General features: G+C 39.7%; 1 protein-coding gene and 1 pseudogene across 5 annotated transcripts in view; one reads left to right on the top strand and one right to left on the bottom strand.

The window, feature by feature from the left end:
- Positions 1 to 785: 785 nt before the first annotated feature.
- LOC118671057 lies at positions 786 to 870 on the bottom strand (annotated as a pseudogene).
- Positions 871 to 2,649: 1,779 nt separating this feature from the next.
- The window catches only part of TCEA1 (transcription elongation factor A1), a 32,490-nt gene continuing 18,736 nt past the window's right edge, over positions 2,650 to 16,403 (top strand). The window contains exons 1-5 of one of the 5 annotated variants that reach the window (XM_036338227.1): positions 2,651 to 2,888; positions 3,749 to 3,844; positions 3,967 to 4,114; positions 14,278 to 14,340; positions 14,435 to 14,540. In XM_036338227.1, coding sequence (XP_036194120.1) covers positions 14,320 to 14,340; positions 14,435 to 14,540 — 127 coding nt within the window. In that variant the 5' untranslated portion in view covers positions 2,651 to 2,888; positions 3,749 to 3,844; positions 3,967 to 4,114; positions 14,278 to 14,319. Of the gene's footprint in view, positions 2,889 to 3,748; positions 3,845 to 3,966; positions 4,115 to 4,895; positions 4,965 to 13,111; positions 13,145 to 14,277; positions 14,341 to 14,434; positions 14,541 to 16,403 lie in introns of those variants that run through there. The other 4 variants (XM_036338226.1, XM_036338223.1, XM_036338224.1 and 1 more) reach the window with 4 other exon arrangements.

The following is a 16,403-nucleotide window of genomic DNA, read 5'->3' as shown; positions in this document are numbered from 1 at the left end:
ACTTCATTTCTGTTTATTCCTGAATAGCATTTCATTGTATGGAGTGATCACATTTTTAAATCTAGTCATCATTTGGGTTGTTTCCACTTTTGGCATTAACGATGCTATAATGAACATTCACATCCAAGTAAACATGTTTTCATTCTCTTGGTAATGTATTTATAAATAGAATTGCTAGATCATATCTTTAACCTTTTAAAAAACAGACTGTTTTCCAAAGTGGCTGCACCATTTTGCATTTTCAGTCACAGTGTATGAGGGTTCCAATTTCTCCACATTCTTGCCAACACTTATTTTTCCGTGTCTTTTCAAATTTATTTTTATGTTGAGGGTATTACAGATTCCCCTGCCCTTTATCCCTACTACCCTGTTCCCACTCCACCACAGGACCTCACCACACTTGCTACCCCAGCTTTTTTTCATTTGCATGAAATACTTTTTTCTGTCCCTTTACTTTTAGTCTGGGTGTATCTTGACTTCTGAGGTGGGTCTGTTATAGGCAGTATATATATAGTTCTTGTTTTCTCATCCATTCAGCTACTATATATATGTTTTTTTGATTGGTGCATTTAAGCCATTTACATTTAAAGTGATTACTGATAGGTACATATATTTTGCCATTTTATTTTTCCACCTGCTTTCTTTACCTTCTTTTCCTCTTCTCTTTCTTCTTTTCTCCTCCTGCATCTTCAAGAAGATCTTATAACAGTTCTTGTAGTGCTACCTTAGTGGTAATGAAATCCTTTAGCTTTTACTTGTCTGGCAAGATCTTTATGTCTCCAATTTTATTTTAATTATTATTTTTTCAATTAGCAATAATCATGCCTTGGATAAACCTCATTGGCTAAGATACTGCCACTGCGCAAAGCTTCTCCTTCAATTTTAAAATGATAGCACCATTCGGTAAAGTAATCTTGGTTCTAGGTCCTCACTTTTCATGACTTTGAATATTTCAAACTAATGCCTTCTGGCCTGAAATATTTCTGTGGAGATAAACATCACCTGACAGTCTTATGGGAGCTCCTTTGTAGATAACTGTCTTTCTCTGGCTGTTAAGATTGCCTCTTGCCCCGCCAGAGTGGCTCAGTGGTTAAGTGTCTGTCTGTGAACAAGGAGATCACAGTTAGGTTCTAGGTCAGTGCACATGCTTGGGTCTCCATTCCCAGGGTGGGGCGTGCAGGAGGCAGCCAGTCAATGATTCTCAACATTGATGTTTCCCTCCCTCTATGAAATCATAAAAAATAAATAATATATATTTAATTGCCTCTGTCTTATTATGATGTGTCTTGGTGTGGGCCTCTGTGTTCATCTTGTTTGGGAATTTCTTCCCGGCCTTGTGTGTCTTTTTTCTTCCCCACATTGTGGAATTTTTTTGTTATTTCTTCAGATAGGTTCTTCATCCCTAGTTCTCCCTCTTCTTCTCCCACCGCCATGATGCGGGTGTTGTTGTGTTTCATTTTGTTTAAAAGGTCCCTGAAACTATCCTAGGTGTTTCTGGGGCCGGCCTGTGTCAGACACTACCTGTGAGTGCCCCTGGGCAATCAGGTTGGAGCTGCAAGAGATCCAGTTTGTGGTTGCCTCTCCTGGACATGGGAGTGCACAGGAAGGACCGGAGCTGTGCACCAGGCAGGCTTTTACCAGCCCCAGCCCCAGCCCCAGCCCCAGGGGATGACCTAGCCCAGTGGTCGGCAAACTGCGGCTCGAGAGCCACATGCAGCTCTTTGGCCCCTTGAGAGTGGCTCTTCCACAAAATACCGACTTCTGCGCATGGGCCACGAAGTTTCAATTGCAGTGTACATGCGCGCCCGCAGGTGGTATTTTGTGGAAGAGCCATACTCAAGGGGCCAAAGAGCTGCATGTGGCTCGCGAGCCGCCGTTTGCCGACCACGGACCTAGCCTGCAGTGATGGCGAACCTTTTGAGCTCGGCGTGTCAGCATTTTGAAAAACCCTAACTTAACTCTGGTGCCGTGTAACGTATAGAAACTTTTTGATATTTGCAACCATAGTAAAACAAAGATTTATATTTTTGGTATTTATTTTATATATTTAAATGCCATTTAACAATGAAAAATCAACCAAAAATGGGTTCGCGTATCACCTCTGACACGCGTGTCATAGGTTCACCATCACTGGTAGGGGGTGGGGGTGGGTAAGGGCTGGGAGGAAATGGAAGATATTTGTAATACGATCAACAATAAAAAAAAAAACCTTTTAAAAGTACAAAGGAAAAAAGAGGATTAAACCCATATATAAACGGCTCTAGGGCTATGGGAGGGGTCATTGTTTCCAGGGTCTACCACGGAGAGGAGGCTTGGGTTTCACTGCTTTTAGAAAACGACAACGTTGCATTCCGCAAACCGACCTCAGTTCAGAGCTCCGTGAGCCTCCGCAGGTTCCGCAGGTTCGGGCTGCCCGGGAGGCCGGCCCGGGTGAAGCTTCCCTCTGCGCGGAGGCGGGTCCGATGAGCGCGCGCCAAAAGCCCGCCTCGCAGCTCGTGGGCTTTCCCGGCCGCCCGGCGGGAAACGCTGCCGCCGAGCTGGCGCCCTGCCCCGCCCAAGGCGCCCGGGCCCGCCCCTCCGCATCGACCGGCTGTCGATTGGTAGCGCCTGGTCGGAGCGCGCGGGGCTCGATTGGCGCTGCCTGCGGGGGAGGAGCCGCCGCCGCCGCCGCCGCCGCCGGCCGGGGTCTAGAGGAAGGGCCTAGGCCGGGCCTGCCGCGTTGGGCTCGCCGAGCGCCCGAGCTCGCGTCCCGCCGAGATCTCCACTCCAGTGCCGCCCGCTCCCGGTCCCAAACGGGCCGGGCACGGGGAAGACCTGCCCGAGCCATGGAGGACGAGGTGGTCCGCATTGCCAAGAAGATGGACAAGATGGTGCAGAAGAAGAACGCGGTGAGCGCGGCGGGCGGCGCGGGCCGGAGGGAGGTCGGAGGGAGGCCAGGCGGCGAGCGGAGGCCGCGGGGACGGGACGCGGTGGGTCCCCGGCCGGCCCGAGGAGGCTCCCGGCCCCCGACGACAGCCCTCCCGGCGTGGGAAGCCGGCGTGCACGGCGCCCGCGTCCGGGAGCTGCGTCCTGGGGGAGCTCCCGCGCGCTGCCCCGCGGCTGCGGGCTTTGGGACCGGTTCTCGCTACTTGCAAAGCCCCTCGTTGTTACTACCGCGGATGGAAACCTCATCGAGGCCGTCTCTCCTTTTGTTTTAGATTTTCATGGTAGTAAATCCTCACGGAGATAGCCTAAGACTGGAACAGTATCGCCAGCCCTCACTGTTTAAAAGAACTCATTCTCTTTTCCGTGATGGTTGGCCAACAGCTAGAACAAACATCCCGGAGAGGTCCGTGATCCGCTTTAGAAACGTCAGGCTGACAGAGTGTAAAATCCCGGCATCTTAATTTTTGAGGAAGGATGGACGCAAACTTCAGGATCTCGACTGCATGCATGCTCCTTTCGCGATGACAAAGGCCGAGGGTGCCGGTGGACTGGCCCAGTGGCTAAACGTTTTTTAAAAAGTGGATCTTGCCGGGTGGTGGTGTGTGCAGACGAGCTAGGATTGAAGCACGCGCATTAGCTGGGCTGCACTGGTAGATGGATTTGGACAAATGTCATTGCCGGGCGTTAACTAGGTGTTTCACAGTTAATACCAGGGGCATTGTCCTATTTGTTATTGATCATGTGTATTTGCGAACATGTTCTCTTGTGGTTCGTTTGAGGCCTGCCGTCCAGTTTTCTGCATTTTTTGTCTACCTGTCTGCAGAGTCCTCTGATTTCTTGCTAAACTTCCACAGTTGTGGTTCCACCAGGCTCAGCGCATTTGCAGGATCAGCATGCCTGAAATAACTTACTCCCATCGGTGAGATAAATTCCATGTCACACTGACGCGAAGTAGAAAAGGGATGCTGATTTGTACAGCCCTGTAGAGTTGCCAAACAGATGTGCAAAGTGCATCTTTTTTTTTTTTTTTTTTTTTTACAGAATAAGAAACTGAGTCAGAGCTGAGTAGCTGTGTAGTTTGGATGTAGCCAGGATCCCGGCTTCCTACCGGACAGCCTGCCAGAGCAGGAAGTAGTGTTTACACTGAATGCATGAGACTTCATAGTCTGTTCCTCTTTTCCTTTAACAGGTGCATCACCCAGTATTTAATTTTGTACTCTGTTAATCTGTATTTGCAATTTGGCCTTTTAAAGTATTTCCTGTTTGTTTTCTGTGCTAGACATGACTTCTGCTATGTATGTTTCCTGTTGATTTCCCTTTCATTCCCTGCTGCAAGTTGTGAGTTCTGGTTATTCCATAGGCTGAACATTTCTGGAAAATTTTTCTCTTTTCCTGGAGTTCCTCAGACTCCCAAGGTAGAAGGTCCCAGGGAAAAAGGCAGTTTGTTGGGTATTTTTTTTCTCTAACTAGGGCAATAATGTGTAACCTTTTATCATCTAACGCATTTTTTTTTTTTTTGGAGGCACCGCTGGGATACGAACCCTAACGCATTATTTTTTATTGATTGATTTTAGAAAGAGAGAGAGAGAGATGTAAGAAGTGGGGGAAGAGAGAAACAGAGAGACAGAGACATCGACCCCTTTGTTCCACCTACCCATTCATTCATTCATTGATTCCTGTGTGTGTGTGACCCAAACCCGAAGCCTTGGCATATTGGGAGGACTCTCTAACCAACTGAGCTACCCGGCCAGGGCTCGATAGTTTTACCTGCAGTTCTCAAGTTACAAATGCATTTTGAGATCTTTATTAATGGATCTGAGAGAAAATGAGGATACACTCTACCGATAATCCTCAAATCTCATTTATCTAATAGTTCAAAACTTTAACAGTATGAAAACTTGCCCCCTAAAGGAAGGCAAAATTGACTAGCTCTTTTACATTTTGTTTTCTCCCTTTTTTATATTTTACAGAAACTCAACTAGGCAAATAAAATAAAGAAAAAGGATATAGTCAGACTGACTACCACCCACGCTCCCAAAGCAAGTGTTCAATAATTTAACAAGTTGTTCTGGGGTTGTTGGATTATGGTTGTTTCTTTTCTTGTGGTTTCCAGCTTTTCTCTGTGAACTATTTTTATATTATGAAAAAGTAAGTTTTGCTTGAAAGATAATAGTGTAATCATTGATCGAGCCTGCAGCCTGGGCATGTGCCCTTGGCTGGAATCAAACCCAGGATCCCTCAGTCGCAGGCCGATGCTCTATCCACTGAGCCAAAACAGTCAGGCCTGGATATTGTTTTAATAAAACTATCGATGTTACACTTCAGTAATAATAAAAACAGCTATCATTTATTGAGCTATTACTCTGAGCCAGGCATTCTACTAAGCACTTACCTACTATATCTCATTTATTCCTCAGTTTTGCAAAATGAGGATTATCCCCATTTTAAAAATGAGGAAACTAGCCCTGGCTGGGTAGGCCAGTAGGTTAGGGCATTGTCCTGATATGCCATGGTTGCAGGTTCGATCCCTAGTCAGGGCACATACAAGAACCAACCAATGAAGGCATGAATAAGTGGAAGAACAAATTGATGTTCCTCTATCTCCCTTCCTCTCTCTCTCAAATCAATTAATAAAAATTTTAAAAAGACTGCTAACTGAAAAATAAAAGAAAAATGGGAAAACTAAATATTTAGAGAGTTAAGATAGTGGGCAAATGAAGATGTGAATTGAAATCTGTTTTGCTCCAACGCCAGAACTACGCTGTTTAGCTTCAGTGCCTCTCTAGAAGACTCCCGCATCTCTCTTTGAACTTGGCATGGTGTCACAAAGGTTGTTGCTACCAATCCAATGCCAACAGAATTCCCAATGTGTGGTGCTGTGAAGGGAGAAACTTTATTCAAGTGAAGCTGCTCCAGTGAAACAGCTCAGTTGACACAGTTTGAAAACCCTGGAAATGCAGTCTTCAGTAGAAACTGAAAATGCCCTCCTGGAGACAAAGGGGAAGCTGTCTTACATAGAGAAAAATGCCTGCTCCCTGTTCCTGATTGGTCTAATTTCATGCAAATGAAGACTCCCAAGTTCTCCCTGTTTTTATTTATTTATTTATTTATTTATTTATTTATTTATTTATTTATTTATTTAAAATATATTTTATTGATTTTTTTTTTTACAGTAAGGAAGGGAGAGGGATAGAGAGTTAGAAACATCGATGAGAGAGAAACATGGATCAGCTGCCTCCTGCACACCTCCTACTGGGGATGTGCCCGCAACCAAGGTACATGCCCTTGACCGGAATCAAACCTGGGACTCTTCAGTCCACAGGCCGACCGACGCTCTAGCCACTGAGCCAAACTGGTCAGGGCAGTTCTCCCTGTTCTGATTGGTAATTCTGGAGGATATAGCTGCCAGCTTTTGATTGGATGGGGAAGGTCTCAGTCCATAAGTTAAAATACAACAGCAGTAGTTTATAAGGGTCTGCTCAGATGGCAGGTACACAATGCAGGAGGTTTGGCAGGTCGGTCTATGGCTTTTCCCTGAGGAATAGCGAGTGTGAGGAGTCTCTAAACAGTGGCTGTTAGACTCTTTATGAATTTGGGCCCAGTTAGCCACAGGAGTCCTCTGGACAGGCATAGTCTTTCTTGGGGTTGACAGTGGGTATAATTAAGTGAATATAAGACCGGGAAGTAAGGGTATTTACTCTTCTGGGGCAGACAGGTTTCTCTAAATACCTAATCAATATCTTGACCTGTACTACCCAGAATATTGCCCCATGGGTGTACTTGATCTTAAACAGTATTAGCAATTTTACAAGTGCCCTCCCCTGAAGCCATGATGAACCACATAAATTTTTGACATTTTCACATATTGGTTATTTTTTACTTAGCTTTCTTCTTGTAATTATGACTTCATGCCATTAAGCAAGTCTGATTTCTAATGTGGGTTCAAATTCTAGTTCTTCTGAATTTTAGCTGTGTGATCTTAGGTAAGTTCCTTAACATCTCTAAAATGTTTTTCTTGATGGTAAATTGGAGATAATTTAGTGAAGATTAGATGACTATAAAATTCTTACTAGTGCCTAAGATACAGTAATGGCTAAAAAACTTGGATTGTCTTTGTAAGGGATTTATGGCACTACATTGTAGAAGAAGTCAGGTAAGAACTTAGAATTTTCAAGTTCATGGAGAGATTTTTTTTTTTAAATATATTTTATTGATTTTTTACAGAGAGGAAGGGATAGGGATAGAGAGTTAGAAACATCGATGAGAGAGAAACATCGATCAGCTGCCTCCTGCATACTCCCTACTAGGGATGTGCCCACAACCAAGGTACATGCCCTTGACCGGAATCGAACCTGGGACCCTTGAGTATGCAGGCCGACGCTCTATCCACTGAGCCAAACCGGCTAGGGCTCATGGAGAGATTTTGAGTTGTGTTTAGGTTAATTTTAAAATTTAGGCTCAGGGCAGAGTGGAATTAAGTTGCAGGGAGAGAAATTGAAATTAGATAGAATTTCATAGGAGCTGAGATTCCTGAAATGTGTAGGTTTCTAAGTCTTAACATACCTGGTTGAAAAAAGCATCTTTGGTTTCCATATTAGGGTTAGAGTGATTAGTATAAATCAAAATTTAGAATGACTACACAATTTTTATAACAGTTTTATTGAGATATAAAGTAAAATTCACCCTTTTCAAGTGTACAGTTCAATGGATTTTAGTATATTCACAGGTTTGTGCAACTATCACCACTGTCTAATTTTGGAACATTTTCATGGCTCCAGTAAAGAAACCAGTACCCATAAAGTAACCCATGAAATAGTCACCATATCTCCCCCACCCTCCCAGCCACTAATCTACTTCTATCTCTATGGATACCTGTTCTGGCATTTCACATAAATGAAACCATACAATATGTGGTCTGTGACTGGATTTCTTCATTTAGTGTTTTCAAGGTTCATTCATGTTAATAGTATATATCAGTACTTCATTCCTTTGCATTGCTGAATAGTACTGCAGTGTACTGGTGGGTTTATCACATTTTAGGCTCTTTCCATTTTGACTATTATGAGTAATGCTGCTAAGAACGTTCTTGTACAGGTTTTTGTGTGGACATAAGTTTTCATTTTTGTTCTGTATGTACCCAGGAGTAGAATTGTTGGGTCATATAACTATGGATAACCTTTTGAGAAACTGCTAGAATATTTTCCATAATTGCTGTATCATTTTATGTCCTCACCAACAGTGTATTGAGGGTTCCAATTTCACCACATCTTCAATACATGTTATTAGCTGTCTTTTTTATTGTAATCATTGTAGTGACTGTAAAGTAGTATCTCACTGTGGTTTTGATTTGCATTTTTCTGATCACTAATGATGATGAACATTTTTCATTGTTTGTTGGCCATATCTTTGGAGAAATGTCTGCTCAAATCCTTTGCCTATTTTTTAATTGTGTATTTATATTATTGAGTTGTAAGAATTCTTTATATTCGGAATACTAGACCCTTATCAGAGATGGAATTGTTCTGTGGGTTGTTTTTTCACTCTCTTGATAGTATCTTTTGAGATAAACTTTTAATTTTGAAGGCAAATTTATATATTTTTTCTTTTGTCATTTGTGCTTTCAGTGTGGAGTAATTACAAATTTGAGATCATATAGTAAAATAAAAATTCCTGTTTATAGTGATATTGTTGAACAGTAACTCAAATATTTATAATTGTGTTTCCTTTTTTAAAAATATGTTTTTATTGATTTCAAAGAGAAGAAGGTAGAAGGGGAGAGAGATGGAAACATCAATGATGAGAGAATCATTGATCAGTTGCTTGCTGCTGCACATCCCCTACTGGAGATTGAGCCCCAACCTGGGGATGTGCCCTGACTGGGAATTGAACTGTGACCTACTGGTTCATGGGTCAGTGCTCAACCACTGAGCCACACTAGCCAGGCTATAATTGTGTTTCCTTTAAAAAAAAAAAAAGAAGAACATCTTAATTTTTAAAATTTTGAAATCTCATAATTCTTACTAAGAAGTGTTTGAGTTGATTGAGCTTCAGTAATACTGTTTAAAATGCTGGCTTATGGTTCTTTGAGAATTATTATTATGGTAGAAATAGATAATTCTTGTTATATTTTTGTACTCCTTATCATCCATCTCCTGTGTGTCAGGCACTCTATTTTGATACTTCATATGTGTTTATTACCTCATATGACCATTTTAACTATTTGATGTCATTGTATTGTCTCACCTACGTATAGGAAACTGAAGCCTAAAAAGGACAAATAACATTCCCAAGATCTTATAATTAGGAAATGATATTATGTGGATTTGAATCAAGATCTGTCTTTTATATAGCCCATGTTGTTAACTGTATATTCTATTTTGCTCCCTTAACATCTCCGGAAAAGGATGTTTGTATCCTATGTAGTCTTGTATATACTGGATGCTCAGTACAAGTTTGAATACCATATTTTGTAAAAGTACTTACTTCCATTGACAAATAGGAGTACTAATGATGTAATAAAGTAGTGTAAGAGCGGCTGTTTATTTTTCAGCCAGTTGTGAACTTAATTTGACTCTGGAAGTTAAGGTAGAATCTTTCTTTCTCTTGCATCATTATCTCTAGGAGATGCTGCAATCAATTAGACCTGACCTTTAGAGGCAGGTGATGATTAAGAAAAGCTAGGCTATGCTATTCACCTCTAGTTATTCACCTGTGGACCTGTGGAATGGGAAAGAGCAGTGGTATAAAGGTCAGGAGACAGTAGTTCTTGTCCTTTTGTATTACCCATCAGTATGACCTTGGGCAAGTCACTTTCTTTTTCTGAGTTGTTTCTTTGTCTAATTGAGGGTTTGAAGAAGATGCTCAAAGATTTCTGTTTTAAAATTTCCTAAAGTCAAGAAGAGTTTCTATCTTTCTCACAGTTTTATCTTCCAACACAGAGCAGAACTTGAGTATTTGTTGAGAGGCAATAGAGTATAATTTGACAGAACTACATAGATCTCACTTTTTCTAGTTAGTAATCATGTGACCTTGTACAGACTTCTTAATTTATCTGGACTTTAATTTCATCATCTGTAAAATGGGGATAATAAAAGTACTGTAGGGTTTATTGTGAAGATGAAATAATATATGCAAAATATTTAACACAATACTTGGCACATACTAACACAAATTTTTGTCACTGAATTAATATATGGTAATCTGTTCTTTGTCTTTTTCTTTCATTTTGAACATAGTTTTTTTTTTTTTTTTAATATACTTTATTGACTTTTTACAGAGAAGAAGGGAGAGGGATAGAGAGTTAGAAACATTGATGAGAGAGAAACATCGATCAGCTGCCTCCTGCACACCCCCCACTGGGGATGTGCCCGCAACCAAGGTACATGCCCTTGACCAGAATCGAACCTGGGACCCTTCAACCCGCAGGCCGACGCTCTATCCACTGAGCCAAACTGGTTAGGACAGTTGTTTATTTCTTAAAGAAGCTTAATTGAAATAGTCATCTTATTTTGTTAGAATACAGTATAATTATGATAAAGGTCATAGTTTTATCCCACTAGTATTATTTGGCTTTTTCTCCCTCCCATAGTCTGTATCTCTAACACCAGTCACCAAAGAGATCTGAGTGAAAAGAGAGAGTGTGATGAAATTAATGCAAAGCTATTGCTTCTACTTGGAAAACAACTTAAACCTTATGACACATTGCTGATGTATTGTAGGAATCACCTTTGTATGTGACAGACAGCATTATGGAAGCCTGAGGAGGGAGATTGTGCTTTTTCAGGGATTCCCAGAAGTGCGATTTTTAAAAATCCTTTTTCCTAATTCATCCTTAATCAGAAATGGATCAGACAGTGCATGGAGACATGGGGAGAAGAAAAATGTCCATGGTATATATAGGATACAGGTCCACAATCTCTTAAAATCTTTAGTGTTTGATATATTTGAGAATTCCAAATTTTTCAGATTTGATAAAAGCTAATTTTGTACATGTATTATTGCATAATATCCTCATCGAGGTCTGGGCAGTTTCCAGTAATCAGACATTATCATTTCTATAATGAAATGCTGTTTATGTGGGATAAGTAGAACATAAATAGCTTTATATCTGTTGACACTATATGTTGCTGTCAAATGAGTTTATTGAAAACCTATGAGATATTTTTTGGTTTTCAAAGGTTTTTGATTCTGGGATTTGTAGATATGAAATTGAAAATCTTATTCACTCACAAGAATGCCATGCTTATAGAAATGTTTGGTAAATGTAAAGTCAATGTTAGCTTTTTAAAAAAACATTTTTTTATTGATTTTAGAGATGAAGGGAGAGGGAGAGAGAGATAGAAACATCAATGATGAGAGAGAATCTTTGATCGGCTGCCTCCTACTGGGAATTGAGCCCACAACCCGGGCATGTGCCCTTGACCGGAATCCAACCCAAATCACCCGCAGGCCAACGCTCTATCCACTGAACCAAACCGGCTAGGATGAAAGTCAATGTTAGCTTTCTTTAACAACTATAATGTTCCTCTTTTTTAGTTGCCTCTAAATTAAAAAAAAAAATTTGTAGAATTTTAAAGTCAGAAATGAATCATCAAAATCCTTTATAATAACCTATATCATAGTTTCTATTAAACTTAAGTTGTTATTTGTGAAGTACTGGGTTAAATTAAAATGATGTTATCTGTTTATTGCTAGAAGAAAAGTTAATACTGTTTTATTCCCCACAGCCAAATCCAATATCTGTCAACTTTAAATGGAAGAATTATGTAACTGGAAGCCTTTACTTGATTTTATATTTAAGAAATAATAATGATGCCATGAGATTCCATGCTTGTTTCTTCCTGTGGGGTACATAATGAGTGACATGCTCTGCGGCTTTCTGTTTTCCTGGGGTATCTGTGTTTCATTGATCCACAGGGTACCTAGTTTTCGTACTTAAACATTTCAGAAAGCAAAATGAGTAACATGTAACTTTGGCCAGATGGATGTTAGGATATACTTTCACAGGCAGAAGAACATCAAACACAGCATCAACATTTGCATAATAAGTGTCATCATGGGCTTGGAATAAAATCTAAAAGACATTAGTGAAGTGCTCTTTGAACTTCAAGGAACCAAATGGTTAAAAAACAGGGGGGCGGGGGGGTGAAAAACAGCTAGCTCTACACAGTACAAAGCCAGCTAAGAGCTTTTGATTCTTTTATGGATTCTTTTATGAAATGCTGCCTTACTGGTATTTTTGATACAACTTTTTGTGGGATAAAAACATTAATCTGATACCAATAGAGCAGAATTCCTTCCCCACGCCTGCCCTATCCTCCCCTCCCTTCTCCCATCCTCACTGGTGTGGATGCTTGTTTTTTAAAGTCATGTTAATAAAAACATAAAAGCAAAAAATATATATTAAAATCTGAGTCATAAAGTGATTCATAAGCACTGGACTCTGAATGCAAAGTAGTTTTAGAAGCACCTAAGGCAATTTGTTTTGCTTATATGTTTCTCTTTATATATGTGAAAGGCTAATATAAAAATTCCAAGTCTAAAAGAATTCTTTCAATAAACAAAAGTAAAAAGAAGTGGTAAGAAAACACTATCATAGTTAATGGGTTTTTTTTTGTTAGTATACTAGAGGCCTGAGGCACGAAATTCGTGCAAGAGTAGACCTTTTTCCCCCCAGCTACCGGCACCTGCTTCCCTCTGGCACCCAGGACCCGGGCTTCCCTCACAGGACGCCCGGTCTAATTAGCATATTATGCTTTTATTATTATAGATAGAATATTGATGTATCCACATATTATACATTAAGTGAATATTATACTGAATACAGTATGAACTGAATGTATTAGATTAGATGAAATACGGTAGATTAAATATATCAAGTTAGAATATTTAGCCACAAGCTGTAAGTTGTGCTCTTGCTTCTCATCTAATTTTATTCCTATTTTTTTAAAAAATTTTTTACTGCATTTATTGGGGTGACATTGGCAAATACGTTTCCTCTTTTAACTTTCGGTGTTTTGGCAATGTTCTTGTAACAGACCAGTGAGATACGGAGACATCATGAGAGTTCTAGTAAAGATGCCCTTTCCCACTCCCTGTGTGTGAGTGAATGCTAAAGGTGCTAAACATCTTCTAACCCCCATTCCCACTTTCTCAGGCTTGGCTCCTTTATCAGGCAAGTGTCCTGCATGGACATTTGGGGATGTGTTACAGCACCACAGTAAGAGATTTATTTTACATTTCTACTTGGTACACATATAAACAAATACTATTAAAAAATAAACTTTCTTTTTTTACATCTGCATAGTATTCCATTGTGTAAATGTACCACAGCTTTTTATCCACTCATCTACTGCCGGGCACTTGGGCTGTTTCCAGATCTTAGCTATTGTAAATAGTGCTGCTATGAACATAGGGGTGCATATGTCCTTTCTGGTTGGTTTTTCAAGCTTCTTAGGCTATATTCCTAAAAGTGGGATCACTGGGTCAAATGGCAGTTCCATATTTAATTTTTGAGGAAACTCCACTCTGATTTCCATAGTGGCTGTACCAGTCTGCATTCCCATCAGCAGTGTACTAGGGTTCCTTTTTCTTCACATCCTCGCCAGCACTTGTTTGTTGATTTAATGATGTCAGTCATTCAGTAGTGAGGTGGTACCTAATTATTGTTTTAATTTGTGTCTCTCTGATGATTAGTGATGTTGAGGCATCTCTTACCCTTTGAGACAGCATGGAGGGACCTAGAAATAAGTCAATCAGAGAAAGACAAGTATCAAATGATCTCACTTGTATGTGGAATCTAATGAATAAAATAAACTGACAAACAGTATAGGACAATAGACATGGAAGAACGAAACAGGCTGATGGATCTCAGAGGGAAGGGGTTCGGGGTGAGGGCGGGTAGAGATTAATCAAATAACTCATATGCATATATGCATAACCCATGGACACAGACAATAGTGGGGTGACAGCCTGGGGTGGGCATGAGAGTGGGAAGGGGGAGGTCAATGGTGGGAAAAAGGGACAACTGTAATAGTTTAAACAATAAAGATAAACTTAGCAAAGAAAATAAACTTTCACAAAACAATATTTAACAAGTACTGGTCATAACTCAGTAAATGGATTTTGTGATCCTTTACTGAGTTTCAGCCCATATTTGGAAAACTCTCCTTTTCTCTTCCTCTCTATTATACACATGTGTGTACCCAAATATACATATGTATGTGTGTGTGTTTACCTTTCTCATATGAATAACTGAGCTATAATGAGTTGTGGATAGTAAACCATAAATTTAAATTTCTAGTTCTTGATTTACTATCTGGGAAATTCAGTATGAAATCATTTACTTTATAGGCTGGAGCATTGGATTTGCTGAAGGAGCTAAAGAATATTCCCATGACCCTGGAATTATTACAGGTATGAACTGCTACGTGTCATAAGTTTTTAATAGGTAATGGTCATAAATTACTCAAATGTCTTCAATATCAAATTTTTTGTCATTGCCTTGCAGTCCACAAGAATTGGAATGTCAGTAAATGCTATTCGCAAGCAGAGTACAGATGAAGAAGTTACATCTTTAGCAAAGTCTCTCATCAAGTCTTGGAAAAAGTTATTAGGTATAATTGATCTTCCCTTGTGTATATTTATGATGTTCTGGTTTATTTAAACATTTGAATTTTCTAGTAGTTTTCTTGTCTTTCAGTATTTATAACTAGATTGCCTCTTTAACTAAGAAGACAATTTCCCCCCAAAGAGAAGGTTGCCATACTTTAAAACTTTTTGTCATATTTGTTTTGTCATAGTCTCTTTTTCTCTCTATCTATATACTCACACACAAATTATTTTTTCTGAACCTTTGGCGAATATGTTGCATCTATCATGCTTTATCCTTTAATACTTACATGTCTTTTTCCTTATAACAAGTTTATTTTCTTATGTAATCATAATACAGGAAATTCAGGAAGTGTAACATGAGAATAGTACTTTAATCTTCAGGGAATATTCTATTTTTGTCAGTTGTCCCAATGTCTTTTATATCTTTTATGACATTGACATGAAGAATACAAGCATGCTATACCCTTTGCTTTAATGCATGTTACTTATTTGGGGTTTAGCTGCAGTTTTCTCATGATTAGATCAGGCTGTGCATCCATAGTTACAATGCTACATAAGTGGGTTATATCCTTCTTGGGGTTTGAGACCCAGAGGCATTGATGATGTAAATTTTGATTCCCCAGTCAAGGTGTATACTGTATCATTTATTATTTTTCCTCTTGCATCTACTAGGCATTCTGTGGGAGATACTTTAATATCTGGAAACTACCTTGCTCCTCATCAGACCTCACTACTCTTCTCCCCAAACCGTTTGTTATAGTGACAATTGCAAAATAGTGATTTTCTCTGTCACTTCCTTAATATCTATAAATCATCATTCTGCTATAAGAAAGAACCTTCCTTTTATACCTCCCAGTTATTTATCTACTAGAGGTCCGGTGCACGGATTCATGTACCGATTGGGTCCCTCAGCCTGGCCTGCGCCCTCTCACAATCCTCCCAGGAGGATGGCCAGCTGGGGAGGGACCACAGAAGGGCTCCAGGGCATGTCTGGCCCGTCTTGCCCAGTCCCGATCAGCTGGACCCCAGCAGCAAGTTAACCTACCAGCCTGAGCGTCTGCCCCCAGGTGGTCAGTGCACATCATAGCCACTGGTGGAACCATCGAACAAATAGTCACATGATCGGTCAGACACTTAGCATATTATGCTTTTATTATATAGGATTCTTGGTGTGGACACTTGATTCCTTTTCTATATAATGGACATACAATGGATTATAATCCATTATTCATTTTTATTTTGGTATTTACATTGTCCCAAATTTGACCAGTGGGCAGTTCTTTAAATTGGCTCCATTGTCCCTTTGACAAGCCCCCTTCAATTTTTTTTTTTCACTCTCACATTTTGATACCACAAAATGTATTGGTCTTGTCCATCTTCCTTGTCCTAGCCCTGGAATTAGTCATTTCTCTAATCAGTTATTGGCTTTATATGGAAGAGAAAATAGAAAAACCGAACCTTTTAAAATTTCAAGGGCCACAATAGTAATAACAAAAAACATATTATAAGAACATGGTAACTAGAAACTAAAAATTGTTAAGCCTATAATATTTAATTGTCTGGTCTTAGTATAACAAAATGTCATATAAGATTCTGTGAATATATTAGTGCTTTTTGGCTTTTGCTGCTGCTTATTATAATGATTAAATTCTCATTTTTACTCTATATTTTATTTCCTTTTATTAAATTTTCATTTATATTTCATATCCTTTTTTAAAAAAAGTGTTTAGATTAAACAGTACATTAGACATGTATTGTGTATAAGAAAGGTTAAAACAGGGGGCCTAGAATGGATTAATCAATTTACATTATTTTTAATGGGAAATAATGGTTCGGTTTTAAACAGCCTTTCGGAATGAATTAAG

This window comes from Myotis myotis, unplaced genomic scaffold (genome assembly GCF_014108235.1).
Source record: "Myotis myotis isolate mMyoMyo1 unplaced genomic scaffold, mMyoMyo1.p scaffold_m19_p_16, whole genome shotgun sequence".
NCBI lineage: Eukaryota > Metazoa > Chordata > Mammalia > Chiroptera > Vespertilionidae > Myotis > Myotis myotis.
This window is presented reverse-complemented; position numbering and strand designations above follow the sequence as displayed.